This window comes from Mizuhopecten yessoensis, unplaced genomic scaffold (assembly GCF_002113885.1).
Source record: "Mizuhopecten yessoensis strain PY_sf001 unplaced genomic scaffold, ASM211388v2 scaffold855, whole genome shotgun sequence".
In the NCBI taxonomy this organism is placed as follows: domain Eukaryota; kingdom Metazoa; phylum Mollusca; class Bivalvia; order Pectinida; family Pectinidae; genus Mizuhopecten; species Mizuhopecten yessoensis.
The window spans coordinates 966,332-981,184 of record NW_018403755.1 but is presented as its reverse complement, the minus strand read 5'-3'; the positions used below and the strand labels follow the sequence as shown (position 1 = coordinate 981,184).

Sequence of the window (14,853 nt, the reverse complement as noted above, 5' to 3'; positions counted from 1 at the left end):
CACTGATGAATGTGTAAATGTTATATTTCAGACAATGTATATCATCTCGTTGAATCGTGTGATGCTGCTTCAAATTAATATTCTACAAATTTCCTCGTGCAATTAGATTGAATGTCGTTGATTCTAGTAATTACTTAAAAACTGATATCACTTTCTTTCCCTGTGTAAAGTGATATCAGTTCGCCTCTAATTAACCAAAGTTGGCAGAAGTCATCAATAACAAAACATTTTTTGGTTTAGCTTGTTTTGTTTGTGTTTTACGTTCTGTATATAGTCATGGTCATTGAAGGACGTGCCAGCTTTGGTAGTGGAAGAAAGTTGGAGTTCCCGGAGAAAAAACACCGACCAACGGCCAGTACCTGGCGACTGCCTAGGCCTCGAAGCCGCGACCCAGTGGTGGAGGGCTAGGGGTAGCAGAATTTCAGACGCCTTAACCAATTTGCCCCCAACAAAAAAAAAAACATTGTTGATACTTTAGTATAGTATTCCTGGATGGGGGTAGGTACTCCTACTACGGCGATACAAAACTACTTTATTAAAGTTCAAATGATGAAAATATAATACAAGTGAAATTTTGTCGAATTATGAATATTTTTAGTTACTAAAGTGATCTAAATTCCCTCTACGATACACTAAATACCTTCCAGTTTAATGCTAACATAATGTTGACTCTAAGAGTGAAGTAACGCCGTTATGATGATTGCTGCTCGGTTATTATACTCATTCATTCAGAAGAATTAATTCATGCAATTATACACTCACTTCAAATCCCTGATGTAATGGAAAATTTTGAAGAATTATATTTTAATGATTTTATTTCCTTTGGATTCTTTTATCAATTTTGTTCACATGGCATCAGCACTTGCCGGGTCGGATGATTTTCACTACATTAACTCTATATCAACAAATGATAACAATCAAGTAAGACATACAAATATTGTCAGTTGAATCTAAGATAACCTTAAACAGTACCGTTAACATTTATGTCAATTCGTCGAGAACTGTCAGAGATCTATCAGAATGGACATTTTGAACTGACATCCGCACGTCAGAGTTAGTATGTAGTATCGTACACATTTTCTTTTCTTTATTTTTTCTCTTTGTCTGTTTACTTATTGGTATTTGGTAAAATGTTCGAAAGAATGAGATATTTTTAATTTCCTCTGAATAAACACCGTGGCAAGGGAGACAACTCGTAAGAATTTATCGTTACCTTTTTGTAAGGTTTCCTTGTTCTGTTAGGGCCTTAAGTTAGTTACATATTTATAGGTCAGAAGGTTTGAATTAAATAAGGAAGGATGAATTGTTCAATGATTGAAATTTCATCATGATATATATCATAAATGGTATAATGCGTAAGAAAATCAGATGCGTATCCATTAATTATTACGCTTCATTTTAATTGTTTTGTGTATTGTTCTCACCCGAGTATATCTAAAATAAACATGGAACCAAAAACTGTGTTCGATTTGTTTAATTAGTTTAAATTAATAGCAAATTTGGTATAACGCCGTGTATATTATGTATAATGTAAATTATGTTTCATATATTTCTTTGAGTTTGCCTATGACAGGTTAAAAATAAGCACGTGTTTACCGTTGGCTTCTACTAGTGAGGTTGATACTTGCGAACAAACTGTACTCATTTTAAACAAAGTTGTATTCAACTAAGATATTCAGCCTCATATCAAACATTCGTGCAACCACCTGGATGACAGTTATTGGCTATTAACACAGGTGACGTCATTGGTAGACTTTCAGGTGACGATTCTCTATCTTGCACCGCCGCCTGGAACTGGAACACAAATGTTACTTTTGTTTGCATCTGGATAACCATCAGCATAAACTATCCAGTACGCTTAGTTATATTTAAGTCGTTTAATGCAATAAAGCCAGATTTCGTTAACCAAATAATTATAAGATTCCTGTTTTCAGTAACTGATTTTGGGCAGACTGTGGCGGACAAACAAACATGTACTCAACCAATAAATGAAGTCAACTTGACTGTTTTTCTACATTCTCATTGTGAAATCACTCATTTTCGTAGGGTATTTTATTTCGTGGGTGATCTTCATCCACGAATTCATCGTTCAACGAAGTAATTACAAGTTTGATATAAAGGCATTCTCCTTGTGAGAGGGTACTCTAAATCGACGCATTCATGCAAAATGGTGTGGTTTGTTGTTTTGTTTTTAGGGAAGGGGGGGGGGGGTAATGATATTGATATTGATCATTTTATCGTAAAAAAGGTGACGGCAGTATCACATTTACGTCACAATCAATCTCAATCAGCTGCCATTTGCAATACAATCATAAAATATTTCGATTGACCAATCAAATTCTACTTAAAAACAAAAATCTGTTATTTGTACTGATATCCTGTCGTTTCACAGTCAAACTACTATAGCTCAGAATGAAGGTGATTATATGTATGCCTGGCGTCACACTTGATGTTAAAATCTGCTACAAAAGCCGAAATCGTAGCTGATCAATAGATCACCAGTATACATTATTGGATTATTATTCATATATAATATTACATTGCTGTCACACAAGAAGAAAACATTCGCACTTCTGCTGCAGAAGGCTGCGGAAGACTGATACATTATACCAACACTGTAAAGTTTTGTTTGATTTTTATTATTGGGGATTCGCGTCCTCCACACGACGGACACCTGGACAGACAACGCCAAAGAAAAAAGTATAGGCAAGGGTTTAAGGATAATAGATAAAATAGATTTAAAAAAATGATTAGTAGGTACACCATATCAATGTAAGCATGTTTTTTGTTAGTGAAATATACAGAAGAACTACTGATTCTCCAAAGTGGTCTCATTACTCGCCTCTTACGTATATGCAACATGCAATGACATACATCAGGTTTATTTTTGTTCCCTGAATGTCCCCTTAGTAGAAGACCGGAAACAAAGATAAATTCTTAACTGGAAAATCGTTAAAATTGAATTACCCGTCAATTTACATGTTATGTATTTGTTTGCTCTGAGATAATATACTATGCTGAATCCTGCCTGCGCTAAGAGAAGTTTCAATTTATTGTTTTCTATTACATATCAGTTAATTATTCAGTGTACAATTACTACAAACATCGACAATGCGCTAAAACATGAATGTACTAATATAAGTAAGGTTACATACACAGTGTCAACACCTGCAATGAAATAACACTGGTTTTAAATTTCGCGCTGAGATCTTTGAAACATTAAGATTATACCCAAAGGTCACTTAGAAGCCATGCCACAACACAGGTATGAACAATATTTTGACAGGTGAAATCTACATCTGAGGCAATTTAATTAATTTGTACCGCCATGCAGGGGACAAAGCATTCTTCTGTTGGCACGTCTATGTACACAAACCACTCCTTTTATACACATATTACGCAGATTTCCTTTTCACACGAGACACTAGATCTTCTTAAATCTTAAGAATATTCAAATATTAATAAATGTCTGTTAGCTCAATATTATAAGACTCTTTCATGTCCAGTGGTATAGGATAGGGACATTACACCAGAGGGCTTTTCAAATTTGGTAAAACCCGAGGGCTTGCTGAGGGTGAAATTTCTCTAACCTACACCCTTGAGTATGAAAGATTTTTTTCTCTCATTCCAACCAATAAAAAAACCTCAGAGCTCAGAAACCATGAAAAGTGTTTGGACTGGCCACCATTTTAAAATATCAAATTTTCAAGTGAGCTTTTTAGACGAAAACGAATCAGCCAAACATATTTTCATATCCCATATTTGCAAACATAGTTTGCGCAAAAAAAGATAATCGCATTGCGACATCGGAGAGTTCCAAATTCGTGACGTCACGTCATTGTTGAGCCATTGTGACGTCACGTCACGTGAAATGGGGTGTAACTTAGACATTTCCTTCACCCCTTTCTTACCCTGGACAGCTCTATCTTACACAAAGGGGAATGAGAGAAAATGTTATCATTCATCGACTATGGACAATTGAGTTAGTTTCCTCTTGAAGGCCATAGGCCAGGTATCATTTGGTAAAAATGAACGTGAGCAAAACTAGTAAAAATATGGAATTGATTAAGAGAAAAATGTAAGTCGACATAATTGTCAGCGTAAACGCACAATATTTTGTAACAGCGAAACTGGATATAAATATGTTTTTGTATCGTAAGCTTGTTTTGAAATTACAACATGCAAATTGATTGTGTAACTTGTCTGTTCGACTTTCGGATCCCAATCCCAGTGCACTTCCGTTTGGATATAACTGTAGAAACAGTTGGTACATGAAGTCTCCGTTGACCAGTTAGGTAATTCGGTTAGAGCGATAGTATATCAATCTGAAGATTGTTTATAAGAAAATAATGTGACACCTTATATGTCGCATGACGACTATCGAAGGGCTGAATACGTTTCTGTCCCCTTACCGACGCTGTCGTTTTCGATTAAATAGGATGGCTACATTGCATTCAGCGAATTGACATTTATATATATAGCATTCTATTAAAGTTATCATGAATAGGAATATACATGCGCAAAAAAGGAAGGCAGATACATTTCCGTCATAATATTTGGTAATCGAGTATCTTGAAACGTTTACATTTTCCACTTCCACGCAACAAAATGTATTGTCGTCAAAAAAGGTCATTCTTAGTTCTGATGAATAAAGGAACTACGATTATAAATCAATATATTATCTTGCACATAGTGCCCCGTTGTCTCCCAAATTACTTTAAATCCTCCACCGACTTTCTATCGTCGCTATCAACCACGTACACTTAAAACATCATCCCATATTTACCCGACAGATATCTAAACATGACGTCAACTGATCATCAGCACAAAATGAATGAAAAGGAATAAAAGTGTAGCAGGGCATTCATCATGTTTTTAAGATATTTTTATTTATTTGTATTTTTTCATTTGGCCAGTAATAGTGTAATAGTATGCTTAAAAATTAAAAACATAAATGATGTCCTATTTTGAAATAACGAGTCGCCGCAATTCAACAGATTCTCGGAAAAGACTAATTGATATTAGTGTAAGTTAAGGGGGTAGTTCAAACATGATTATACTAATTGTCTTAAATTTTGCTCTTTTGGCCCTGTTATATATTATTGATATACTTACAAACATTAAATATCCATTTTTTTATTTTTAACTTACTATAAACTAATATTAGTCTACTCTGGCTATCAAGATTGAAACCTTTCATGTCTACCTTATACTTTATCTTTATCAATGTCAATGGTATGAATAAGGACCTGCGATCACTAATCAGATACCATAGACGCACCTGGTGTTGGTAACGTATGAATGACGAAGGAATCTCTAGGAAAAGGTCACACGCCTAGAAATGTGACAGACGCGCTGTCCAATCAGGTCAGAGTAACGACAGGCAACATGAAGTGTCCGTAAACGTTCACAATAAAGCGAACCTCCAGTTTCCCTACACAATCTCAAATTACCCGTTTGAATTCGTGGAAGAGACGTTTAAACATCGTACCACTAGCCAATGACTGTCTATATATGATGCTAATATTCAAATAACTTTATCAGGGCCTCTATATAAAAGGTTAGAGTCATAAGAAGTTGCGTTAGGTCAACGGTGCACAGGAGGGGAGCTTTAAACAGTTTTAAAAGGTAAATACCTTTATTTGTAACACTCATTTTATCTTATATTGTATCATTTGTTAGTCATGTTATGCACTTAATGTAAAAATGACTGAGTTTAGCTCTGAAAATGTAATACAATAGTTGTACATGCAGAAAGAAACCCACTACATTAAGTTTATCAATGTGCACCATTTGTGACAAGTTTCAGCAATGTTCATAATCCGGCCAGACTGAACATAAGCATACATATCTCATTAATGTTATCATCCTATTTACATTTCTCTTGTTCCTCTCCTCACCAGATACAATGAAAGTGGACTTGTATATGAATCCGACTGGTTGATGTGAAGTCTTTATATGTAATCACACATCAAAATTTTATTTACTTTTGTCGCTGAAATTTTAAAACATGTGACAACTGACTGTCATCAAAATCAGAGCAATTTCCTAGCTATATCTACATATCTTAGCATCTATATTCATAATTTGTAAGCAAAAGGAATTTCAAGTCCTTGACAAATCATCTGCAAATATCACGTCTAATAATTTGTTCACATCTAATTAATGTTTTGGTATTTCAGTTCAGCAGAATCCGTAAGACATTAACGATGGCTCGGCATATCTCGGTGTACATGTACATTCTTATTGTAAGTACAAACACAAGTGTTCCCTAAATCATACTGCATACACACCTCTGTGCTACTTATTTTTAAAAACATGCTTTGTTTCACAGATACAGTTAAACCTGCTTCAGCGGTTACCTGAAATAAGCAGCCACCTCCCTTATGTGGCTAGTCTGTGGTCCGTCCGATAGAAAAAAAAACTATATAATGAACCTGAAATAAGCAGTCACCTGTCTAATGCGGCCAGCGGTCGCAAAACTCTGGCCCGAGACATTATCTCCCCCTGTGTTCTGCAGTCATTTTTCTGCTTGCAAATTGGGGCAGGTCCTACCGACCCATCAACAATGTTTTACAAACAAAACAATTAATCCCTCTTTGTGTAACTTAATCAGCTTGTGATTTTCAAAACAAGTATGATCTTTTGTGGTATCTGTACATACTGTATCCAGAGCTACTCAGGCTTATATGATATGTGATCAAAAAACTTTAAAAATATATATTTCTGTAATGTATTAATTTGGTTTGTAATAGCTGTGCGATATCAGGACATTAGCGTTAACCTTTCCATACGGCGCATGGGTGCTGTGAATAAGCCGTTACGCTAAGTTGAAAGCTCAAAGATTCTTGCAAAGTTGAGTGATTTATTTATTAGTGATGAATTAACTAAATACTGATATATCATTTCATTACAAAATTATTTAAACCACATAGATCAGAATACATCGCAAAACGTATGTGGAACACGTGTTTAGCCAAACAAAAATAAATTCATCATTTCAAAAAAAAAACGCATATATATTGTCTTTAACAAACAAGTTTTTGCTTTACATTTCGCTACACTTACTTTTTATGGTTATAGGTTTTTATTGCATCCCTGGGAGCTTTAGCAGCATCTTCGACGTCTCCATTGACTGCAAAGCCTTCAACAGCACCTTCAACGTCTCCATCGACTGCAAAGCCTTCAACAGCACCTTCGACGTCTCCATCGACTGCAAAGCCTTCAACAACACCAACAACAACTCCATCGACTGCAAAGCCTTCAACAGCACCTTCGACGTCTCCATCGACTGCAAAGCCTTCAGCAGCACCTTCGACGTCTCCATCGACTGCAAGGCCTTCAACAGCACCTTCGACTGCAAAGCCTTCAACAGCACCTTCGACTGCAAAGCCTTCAACAGCACCAACAACAACTCCAACGACTCCAAATCCCCCTTCTAAAACCTCAACGAAGTCCCAATCTGTAGCTGCAGCTTCAACTCTTATTCCGGACACGTTTTATTACAGTAGGTAGATTGTACGAAAATCTTATTTATAACGTGTTTATGTATTTCTTTCATTAACCACTTACCATTTTCATTGTAGAACTATATATATATGACTGTGTTATAAAATTGTGTCCTTGTCACTAATAATAAGCTTAGCTTGAATTAAATCTACTTCACCTATACCGTTAAATACATTATAATGGTAATATAATTATAACATTTTGACTGATAAATCTTCTCGATTCTTAATTTTAAGACTGCACTGAGGACGGAGGAATTGAAATAATTAACAATGGAAGTTCCTTGTCCAATGTGATAATTGATTATCTCAACCAGTCATCAGGTCACTGTGCCGATCCACAGACACTAGGGGATGGATCAGTTATGCTAGCTAATTGCACAAAGGTGAGTGAATTTTTTAAAAAAAAATTAATTTCAGAAATTAACTATTTCAAAATCGAGTCAGAATTACGTCGTTGTCGCACGCCCCTTTTCAATTTGACATGCTGTTATGTTCACGTGTATCAGCAACGGTGATTGTCGCACGATTATCCGCATTGATCATTGTATAAGTTGTAACAAAACATGTCCCATAGAACACATTTCTATTCGAGGACAGGGATTTGAACAAAAGTAAAATTAGAATGAAAAAAAATGATAAGCAATAAATAATTTACTGACCGCAACTGATGACCTTTTTTTGTGGGGAGGGGGTGGGGTGGTATGGTATTACTGCTAATGGTTATTGGCGAGAAAATTGCAAATCAAAATATTGATGTACCAATTATACCTTATATGTTTGAATAAACTGTTTTTAGATTTTGTTTTCCAAACCATCGATATAATTGATATATTTTTTATCATGGGTCTTAAATTGTGTTCTGTTAGACATTCATTGACACTTTTCAAAACGTTCTAGTCAAGTAATAATTTCATTGCATGGATTTATTATATCAAATTATTCTGAGAACAAATTCACTAATATTTTTAAAACAGATATATAAATACTTTTACAAAACAACATTGTACGTGTGGGATATAATGATATGCTTCATTTCTTAGAACACAACAATCGATATTGTACTTGAGGCGACAAACGAAACAGAAATACTCGGTGGGCTTCATTCCAAAACCTTCCAGATTAAATGTGAAGATGTGAACATTAAACCATACTTCCTAAACGTAACAGCCAACGAAAACGTCGGGTAAATATTCATATAATTGTTTAGTCATACATTGCTCAAAACAATAGCTACTGAAAAAGTATATATAAGATATTGATTCTTTTACTTTTGCTGACATTTTGATTAAATTCATTTATCTCGTTAGTAGGTATCACGGCTACTTATCGTCGTGACATTGACCTGTCACCTACAAATCTAGTTCATATTGTCGATATACGAAACTATAACGAGATGTATTGTTGAGTTAAACTAATCACTAGAAGCTAGTAGTATATTCCATGATGATTTATTGGGAAACGCTTTGTTGAAAATCCTTGTTTTACTTAGCATGACCTAATAAAGTCGAAATGACATCCGAATTATCTCGGCAAAAGTTGAAATATTACAACATACGTACAAACATTATATCAGTATATTCAAAGATTGAGTCGATATCTTTTTTAAAATTAAGTCAACATACATATCTCATGAGTCGATGGAAGAAATATACCGCCATTATAAGATAAATTTAAAGATATTGTGTTAAAGTTTGGCAATCATTCCCAGGCTGGTTGATATTGCCAATTAAAGCATAAGTTAATAGTAGAAAAATACCCTTGATATTTTGTTGATAACAACTACAACATGATATTGGTATCTTCTTCTTTTCAGTGGTCACGAAATGCCTAACGTCATCACCATGGCAACAAAATCTACACCCTCTCCTATATCATCACTGAATATGACCGTTAAAGACAATAATACTGGCGGCAATGTTGTTACCGAAGCCTATATCGGCCAGGAATTAACGATTGCCATTACAACCCCGGGTAAAAACAATATCTGACTATAACAAACAATTTTATGATAAAATTGGTAGAAAAATCAAGTATATCTTCTATGTATTCACATAAGAAAAAACCGATGGTGGACACATATCTCTTTCTTACACGTAGAGACACTTGAAGTATTTGTTGTTGTTTTTTTGTTGTTGCTGTTATTGTTAAGTAACATACGTGGCGTCAATCAATATCCTCGATATCCAGGGGTTACGCTCACTTTCACTCTCCATACCCTTGGTATATGTCATAGCAAAATTTAAGGCACGGTGTGCGCCACCTTGTTGATGAGACAAGGAGACTAGTTCGATCCTTTGATATACATCTAAAGAATCTCGCGGTCACGTAACGGTAAAGGTTGACAGGATTTTAAGTCGGGCATCTTTCCTTTGTAATCTTCAAAGGACATGCATCAGCCTGTCGATTGGTCAGTTTTTTATTATCTGAGACCAATCAAATAGCTATCTTCGTGGCTTCAATTTTGCTATGAAATATTCCAGGGATGTAGAGAGCACCTACAGCGATGCCTCTCTGAAAACTATGTATTTTTATAAACATGTGATATTTTCATATCGCTATTTTCGTCCAAAGGATAACTTTTGGATATTTTTTATTTTTTTTAATATATGAAACTTTTACAACAGAAAAGATAAAATTGGTGGTAGATATACTATACATCCTTTAGTCTAAATATTAAAAATAAAGTTGATGAAGCATGTTTTGTTTTCTTGCTTCAGTATAAGTAAAAAGAAATACAAACTCGTTCACATTCCATGCGATATTAATGAAAATCCGTGTATTTTTCGTTTGGAATTTGAACTAGGTTTAAATTGATTTTTTGTTGCAGGTAAAGCGAGCATCAAACCAACGGAATGTAAGGCAACAGGAAATGGCAAGGACGTGCTACTATGGCAGGAGACAGGGTAATATATCTATGTTAACTAACTATATTACATTGTCAAAACGGACAAGTTAACACATTCTAGACGCCATACTCTATAATCAGAGAATATGTTAGGGGGGGAGGGGGAGAGAGAGAGAGAGAGAGAGAGAGAGAGAGAGAGAGAGAGAGAGAGAGAGAGAGAGAGAGAGAGAGAGAGAGAGAAGGAATTGCCGTGAATCATGACGTCACAATGGAATATGACGTCGCAAAATATTTTGACGTGACGTCATAAGTAAAAAGATGGAGTGAAATCACGTCCAGGTTTTTACCCGCTGGTGGGTAACCAAAAATGTTTACCAACTCCTAGCAGGTTTATCCAATGAATCAGGAGTGTGGAAACCTATAGTGGTTGTGGGAGAAATTGTAATGAAAGTCAAGGCAATGCTTTACAATGTGTAATCTACCGAGGCAAGAACATATTTTAAATATTGAGTGGAGGACGGTGAGATGACGTGTCTGGAGGAGGATGCATATTTTGCGGAGGAGGGAAACATGATATAATTAGAGGTATTCCGTCTTTGCGTATTGCAGAGTTATCTTCTCTTGGGAGCAGGTGTCGATTGTTACGTCACTTGTTTGTGAGAGTAACGTCATAAATTTTTGAGAAAACGACATAATTTTCTCGCACAAACCAATGACGTAACAATCAATACCTGCTCCAAAGAGAAGATAACTCTGCAATACGCAAAGACGGAATATATACAAGCAGATATTTAGTCTAGAGTATGTCTAGATTACGGTGTCGTACACTGTGATAGAGTGGGGGAGGGGGTATGATGATGTCTAGATATTATTCACTGTGAATAAGTAGAGGTTAATACATGTGTCTTGTCAATATTAAACACAATAGGCGAAAGACTACGTGACATAAAAGGTATAACTTTAACATCTAACAGAACTTACTGCCCTGTGCGAACATTTCCAAGCCCGATCATATTCAGTATCATGTTTGTTTTCACATTTTAGTCTAGGATGTTTACTGAATGTTGAATATGTAGCATTTAGTTTAAACATCGATTCAGTTTTCCCTGCCAGAAGACTACCTTATTTAAAGATGGGTTGTATCGGTCGTGAGATAGTTTTAGAAATAAAACAGTTTTCTCCTTTATTTATTGTATTGATCTAGTATTTCTTCAATCAGAATTGTTCATACGCCTAAACGGTATCCCAGTAATAGAGAAAACCGCTGATGAGACGAGGCTGTAATTGCCCGTCTCCGGATGAGTCATTATACATTACCCATTCTTATTTTTTTAAAGCCCGAAGACCAGCCTCACTGAATAGCATATCAAGAACCATTAAGAGTTGCATTGACTACAGCCAACACTGGATTTTTTTTTAAAGTATAACAAATATAAAATCTTTTTTGAACCAGTAAATGTCTCTACACTCCTTTCATACCAAATATTTGCTGATCGTTTCAAAAGTATATAACTAAGCACAAGCACATTTACTTTTCAAATTAAGGTTTGTGTTTTTTATTTTCGTCTGTTTTATGCCATTTCCTTTAACATTTTTTTTCTACTATTAATTGGTCCTAATGACCACTTCTTCGTTGATGTGCCGTAAAGGACAGGTAATGATCGTCATACGCCTGACAACTCCCTCACTATACTGGTATAACTTCATATGCAGTAACCTCTAAAATCGTGTTGATTGTAATAAAAAATACTGTAACAGTCTTAATTTTTGCGGTTCCTCGTTTTTGTTAGTTTCATAAAATTGCCTATTGCTGGGAATTTTTCCTTCAATTATTTTAGGTCTTGTGGCCATGACACATATTGCAGCGGTAACGATATATGAATTTGCTGTTTACGCTGGTTGTAATATTTGCGGAACAAATTATACTATGAAGATCGTAAATATTGTATAACAACCAATTGTTACTGAATATTTTTTGCGGAACTTTCAACATTTTAATTAGATTTCAACTAAAACGCAGTTATGCTATGGAGTTTAACTAAAATTTAAAACAACATTTCCACATATGACCAATTAATAACTTTCTTTCTAAAATAAGCAAAGTGTAATAGATTATTGAGAACACCTTGCTTATTTCTTCTAATATTTGTCATTTCATTTAACGCCAAAACAATTTTTACTACCATGAAGATTGTGACTTTTTCCATCGGTATTACTGGGAAAGCGAAATTTTCTTTAAACGAAACATCAGATTTCAAGTGTCTATCTTGTTATCTCGAGACATTTTACCCCAATATAGCTCAGCGGGAGAATTGTTAGGGCGCCATGTTATATGTGAACACTGATCATATTTGTAGCGAGGTTGTCGTAATGTTTATATATTTCACTCCTCCTGTTATGTGTACTTAACACCCTAGAGATGATAAGGCTAAGTGTTTACACGTTGTTATCTCTAGTATCCTACTAAAGTAGAAAAGACGTCGGACTGAACAGATTAACCTGTGATAACTAGTCAGTGTACTGGTAAGACAAATGGATTAACCACTCCCTTGTTGAAACAGCCCCGGTCAAATTAACCTGCTTCATGCATTTATCCATCATGACTTTCAGACAGTCAATTTTACCCTGCCAATGTCAACTGTAAAATGCAAATACAATGGAAATTAGATATATTGAAGTATTTCATTGAAGAGGTCCTCCTACTTAATGATACTAATAATACAATAATATGTTCATGTAGATGATCTTCAGCAAAATTATTTCTAAACCGCAAATACTGTCCCATTATAGTTAAGTGAGGGTGACCTGATCAAAGTAGTTATAGCCACTCATTACCTATTTAATGATACTTATCTTGAGAACTTCTGAAAACACAATATCCCGAATATGTTATGGAAAAGCACGAAGTCAAAGGGTGCTAATCGTTGTTTGATATTCGACAGGAAACCACTTAAGATTATTTTCACTACATTTTAATATATATCTATGATAACACTTAGTCAGCTTTTCAATAGCCAAAACATCGAAATAATGTTGATAAAATTAACAGAATATGAAAATGTATGAAATACAGTAAAAATTATTCACTTGATTAATTTATGTTTACAACAGGTAATAATTCTCTAAGCATTGATTTGTTATAACAAAATGCTCCACAGTTATTCTTCATTTAGTCACCATATAATAATTTCAGTGAATGGAAAGTTTAGCATTATTTAATATCAGTTGCTAGTGTTAAAACTAATGTGGCTTCAATGTTTAGACTTTTGGAGGTAAACATTATAATGGTAACATTAACACGAGACCTGGATATTTTGTCAGCAAATTTAACATTACAAATAGGCGCCATAAGCTTTGATTTCACAATATGTATACTTTTCTCTCCAGTTTTAATGTTTATTCCTGGAATAAAATACAAAATATGTTTTCGTTGTTTATAATGTATTGTTTATCATTTACAATCAATGATAAATTATATATGATAATTATCAGTTATTAATTATTAATGATATTTTAACCACTGCAGTTGTAAACACGACAAAGAACTCTTTGGTGAAAAGTGGACCAACGGCTCAGATGTCATAATGAATACACTGTATGGATTCCGGTTTGTGGGGTCTTCAACATCAATAACTATCACGTGCACAGTGCGTGTGTGTCCAGAGGGATACAAAGGACATGCATGTGATCTGGTAGGTGAAAGTTACACAAGTCTAAATTTGTTACCTGTTGAAAATATTAGGGTTCTGTGCGGTAAGCTGAATAAGTATGAGTCGGCAGAACAATGAGAGCTAAACAATGAATGTTTATCCATGCAAATAGTTGGTTTTGTAATACAGTGAGGTGAAAACAGATCTTATTGACACATTTTTAAAAACACTTGAAATAATTGACTTTATATAATGATGATTAGTTTGATTTTGATTTAATAGAGTAATGGTTAATGATTTGATTTCTCGTCAATTTTTGTCAGTCAATTATAACCATGTTTGACCAGTACTGTATTTTTATCAAATATCGCTTTATTACATGTAATTTGTAACTTTTTTCAAACAGACTTGTAAAGGGATGACTAAGCGAAAGAGGGTCAATCGGCTGTCAGATGACGTCACCATGGAAATGGCAACAACGTCATTGGCCATTAAAGATCCACTCTTAACCAGTGGCGTAGGGCGTAAGTAAACAATAGTAGCTATTAAAGAGTATACATCCGGCAGTTTTGTAGATATATAAGCAGGTCTATTTTAACAAACTAATTCCCTGAAACTTGTGACATCATTATTTACCAACAAAATATATATTTTTCATATAATTTGAATGCATGGATACTCGCTTTAAACATCAACTTATGGAACCATGGTAAAAAATCAGGAAAACAAATGTTATATTCATTGTATTTATGTTCGAGTTATAATTGGAAGCATGTTTAGAGGAACATTTGGACGCATGATATTGTCATATACAGATGACTTATTAGGTAATATGCAAAGACTTGCT

At 34.7% G+C, this 14,853-nt stretch overlaps 1 protein-coding gene across 1 annotated transcript in view; it reads left to right on the top strand.

The window, feature by feature from the left end:
- LOC110453594 (hyphal wall protein 1-like) overlaps window positions 1-14,853 on the top strand; it is a 43,466-nt gene that overhangs the window by 26,934 nt on the left and 1,679 nt on the right. Inside the window, exons 2-9 of the mRNA XM_021502591.1 lie at window positions 6,183-6,248; window positions 7,084-7,507; window positions 7,746-7,894; window positions 8,552-8,694; window positions 9,325-9,482; window positions 10,339-10,414; window positions 13,883-14,048; window positions 14,413-14,530. Coding sequence (XP_021358266.1) covers window positions 6,210-6,248; window positions 7,084-7,507; window positions 7,746-7,894; window positions 8,552-8,694; window positions 9,325-9,482; window positions 10,339-10,414; window positions 13,883-14,048; window positions 14,413-14,530 — 1,273 coding nt within the window. The 5' untranslated portion in view covers window positions 6,183-6,209. The remainder of the gene's footprint in view (window positions 1-6,182; window positions 6,249-7,083; window positions 7,508-7,745; window positions 7,895-8,551; window positions 8,695-9,324; window positions 9,483-10,338; window positions 10,415-13,882; window positions 14,049-14,412; window positions 14,531-14,853) is intronic.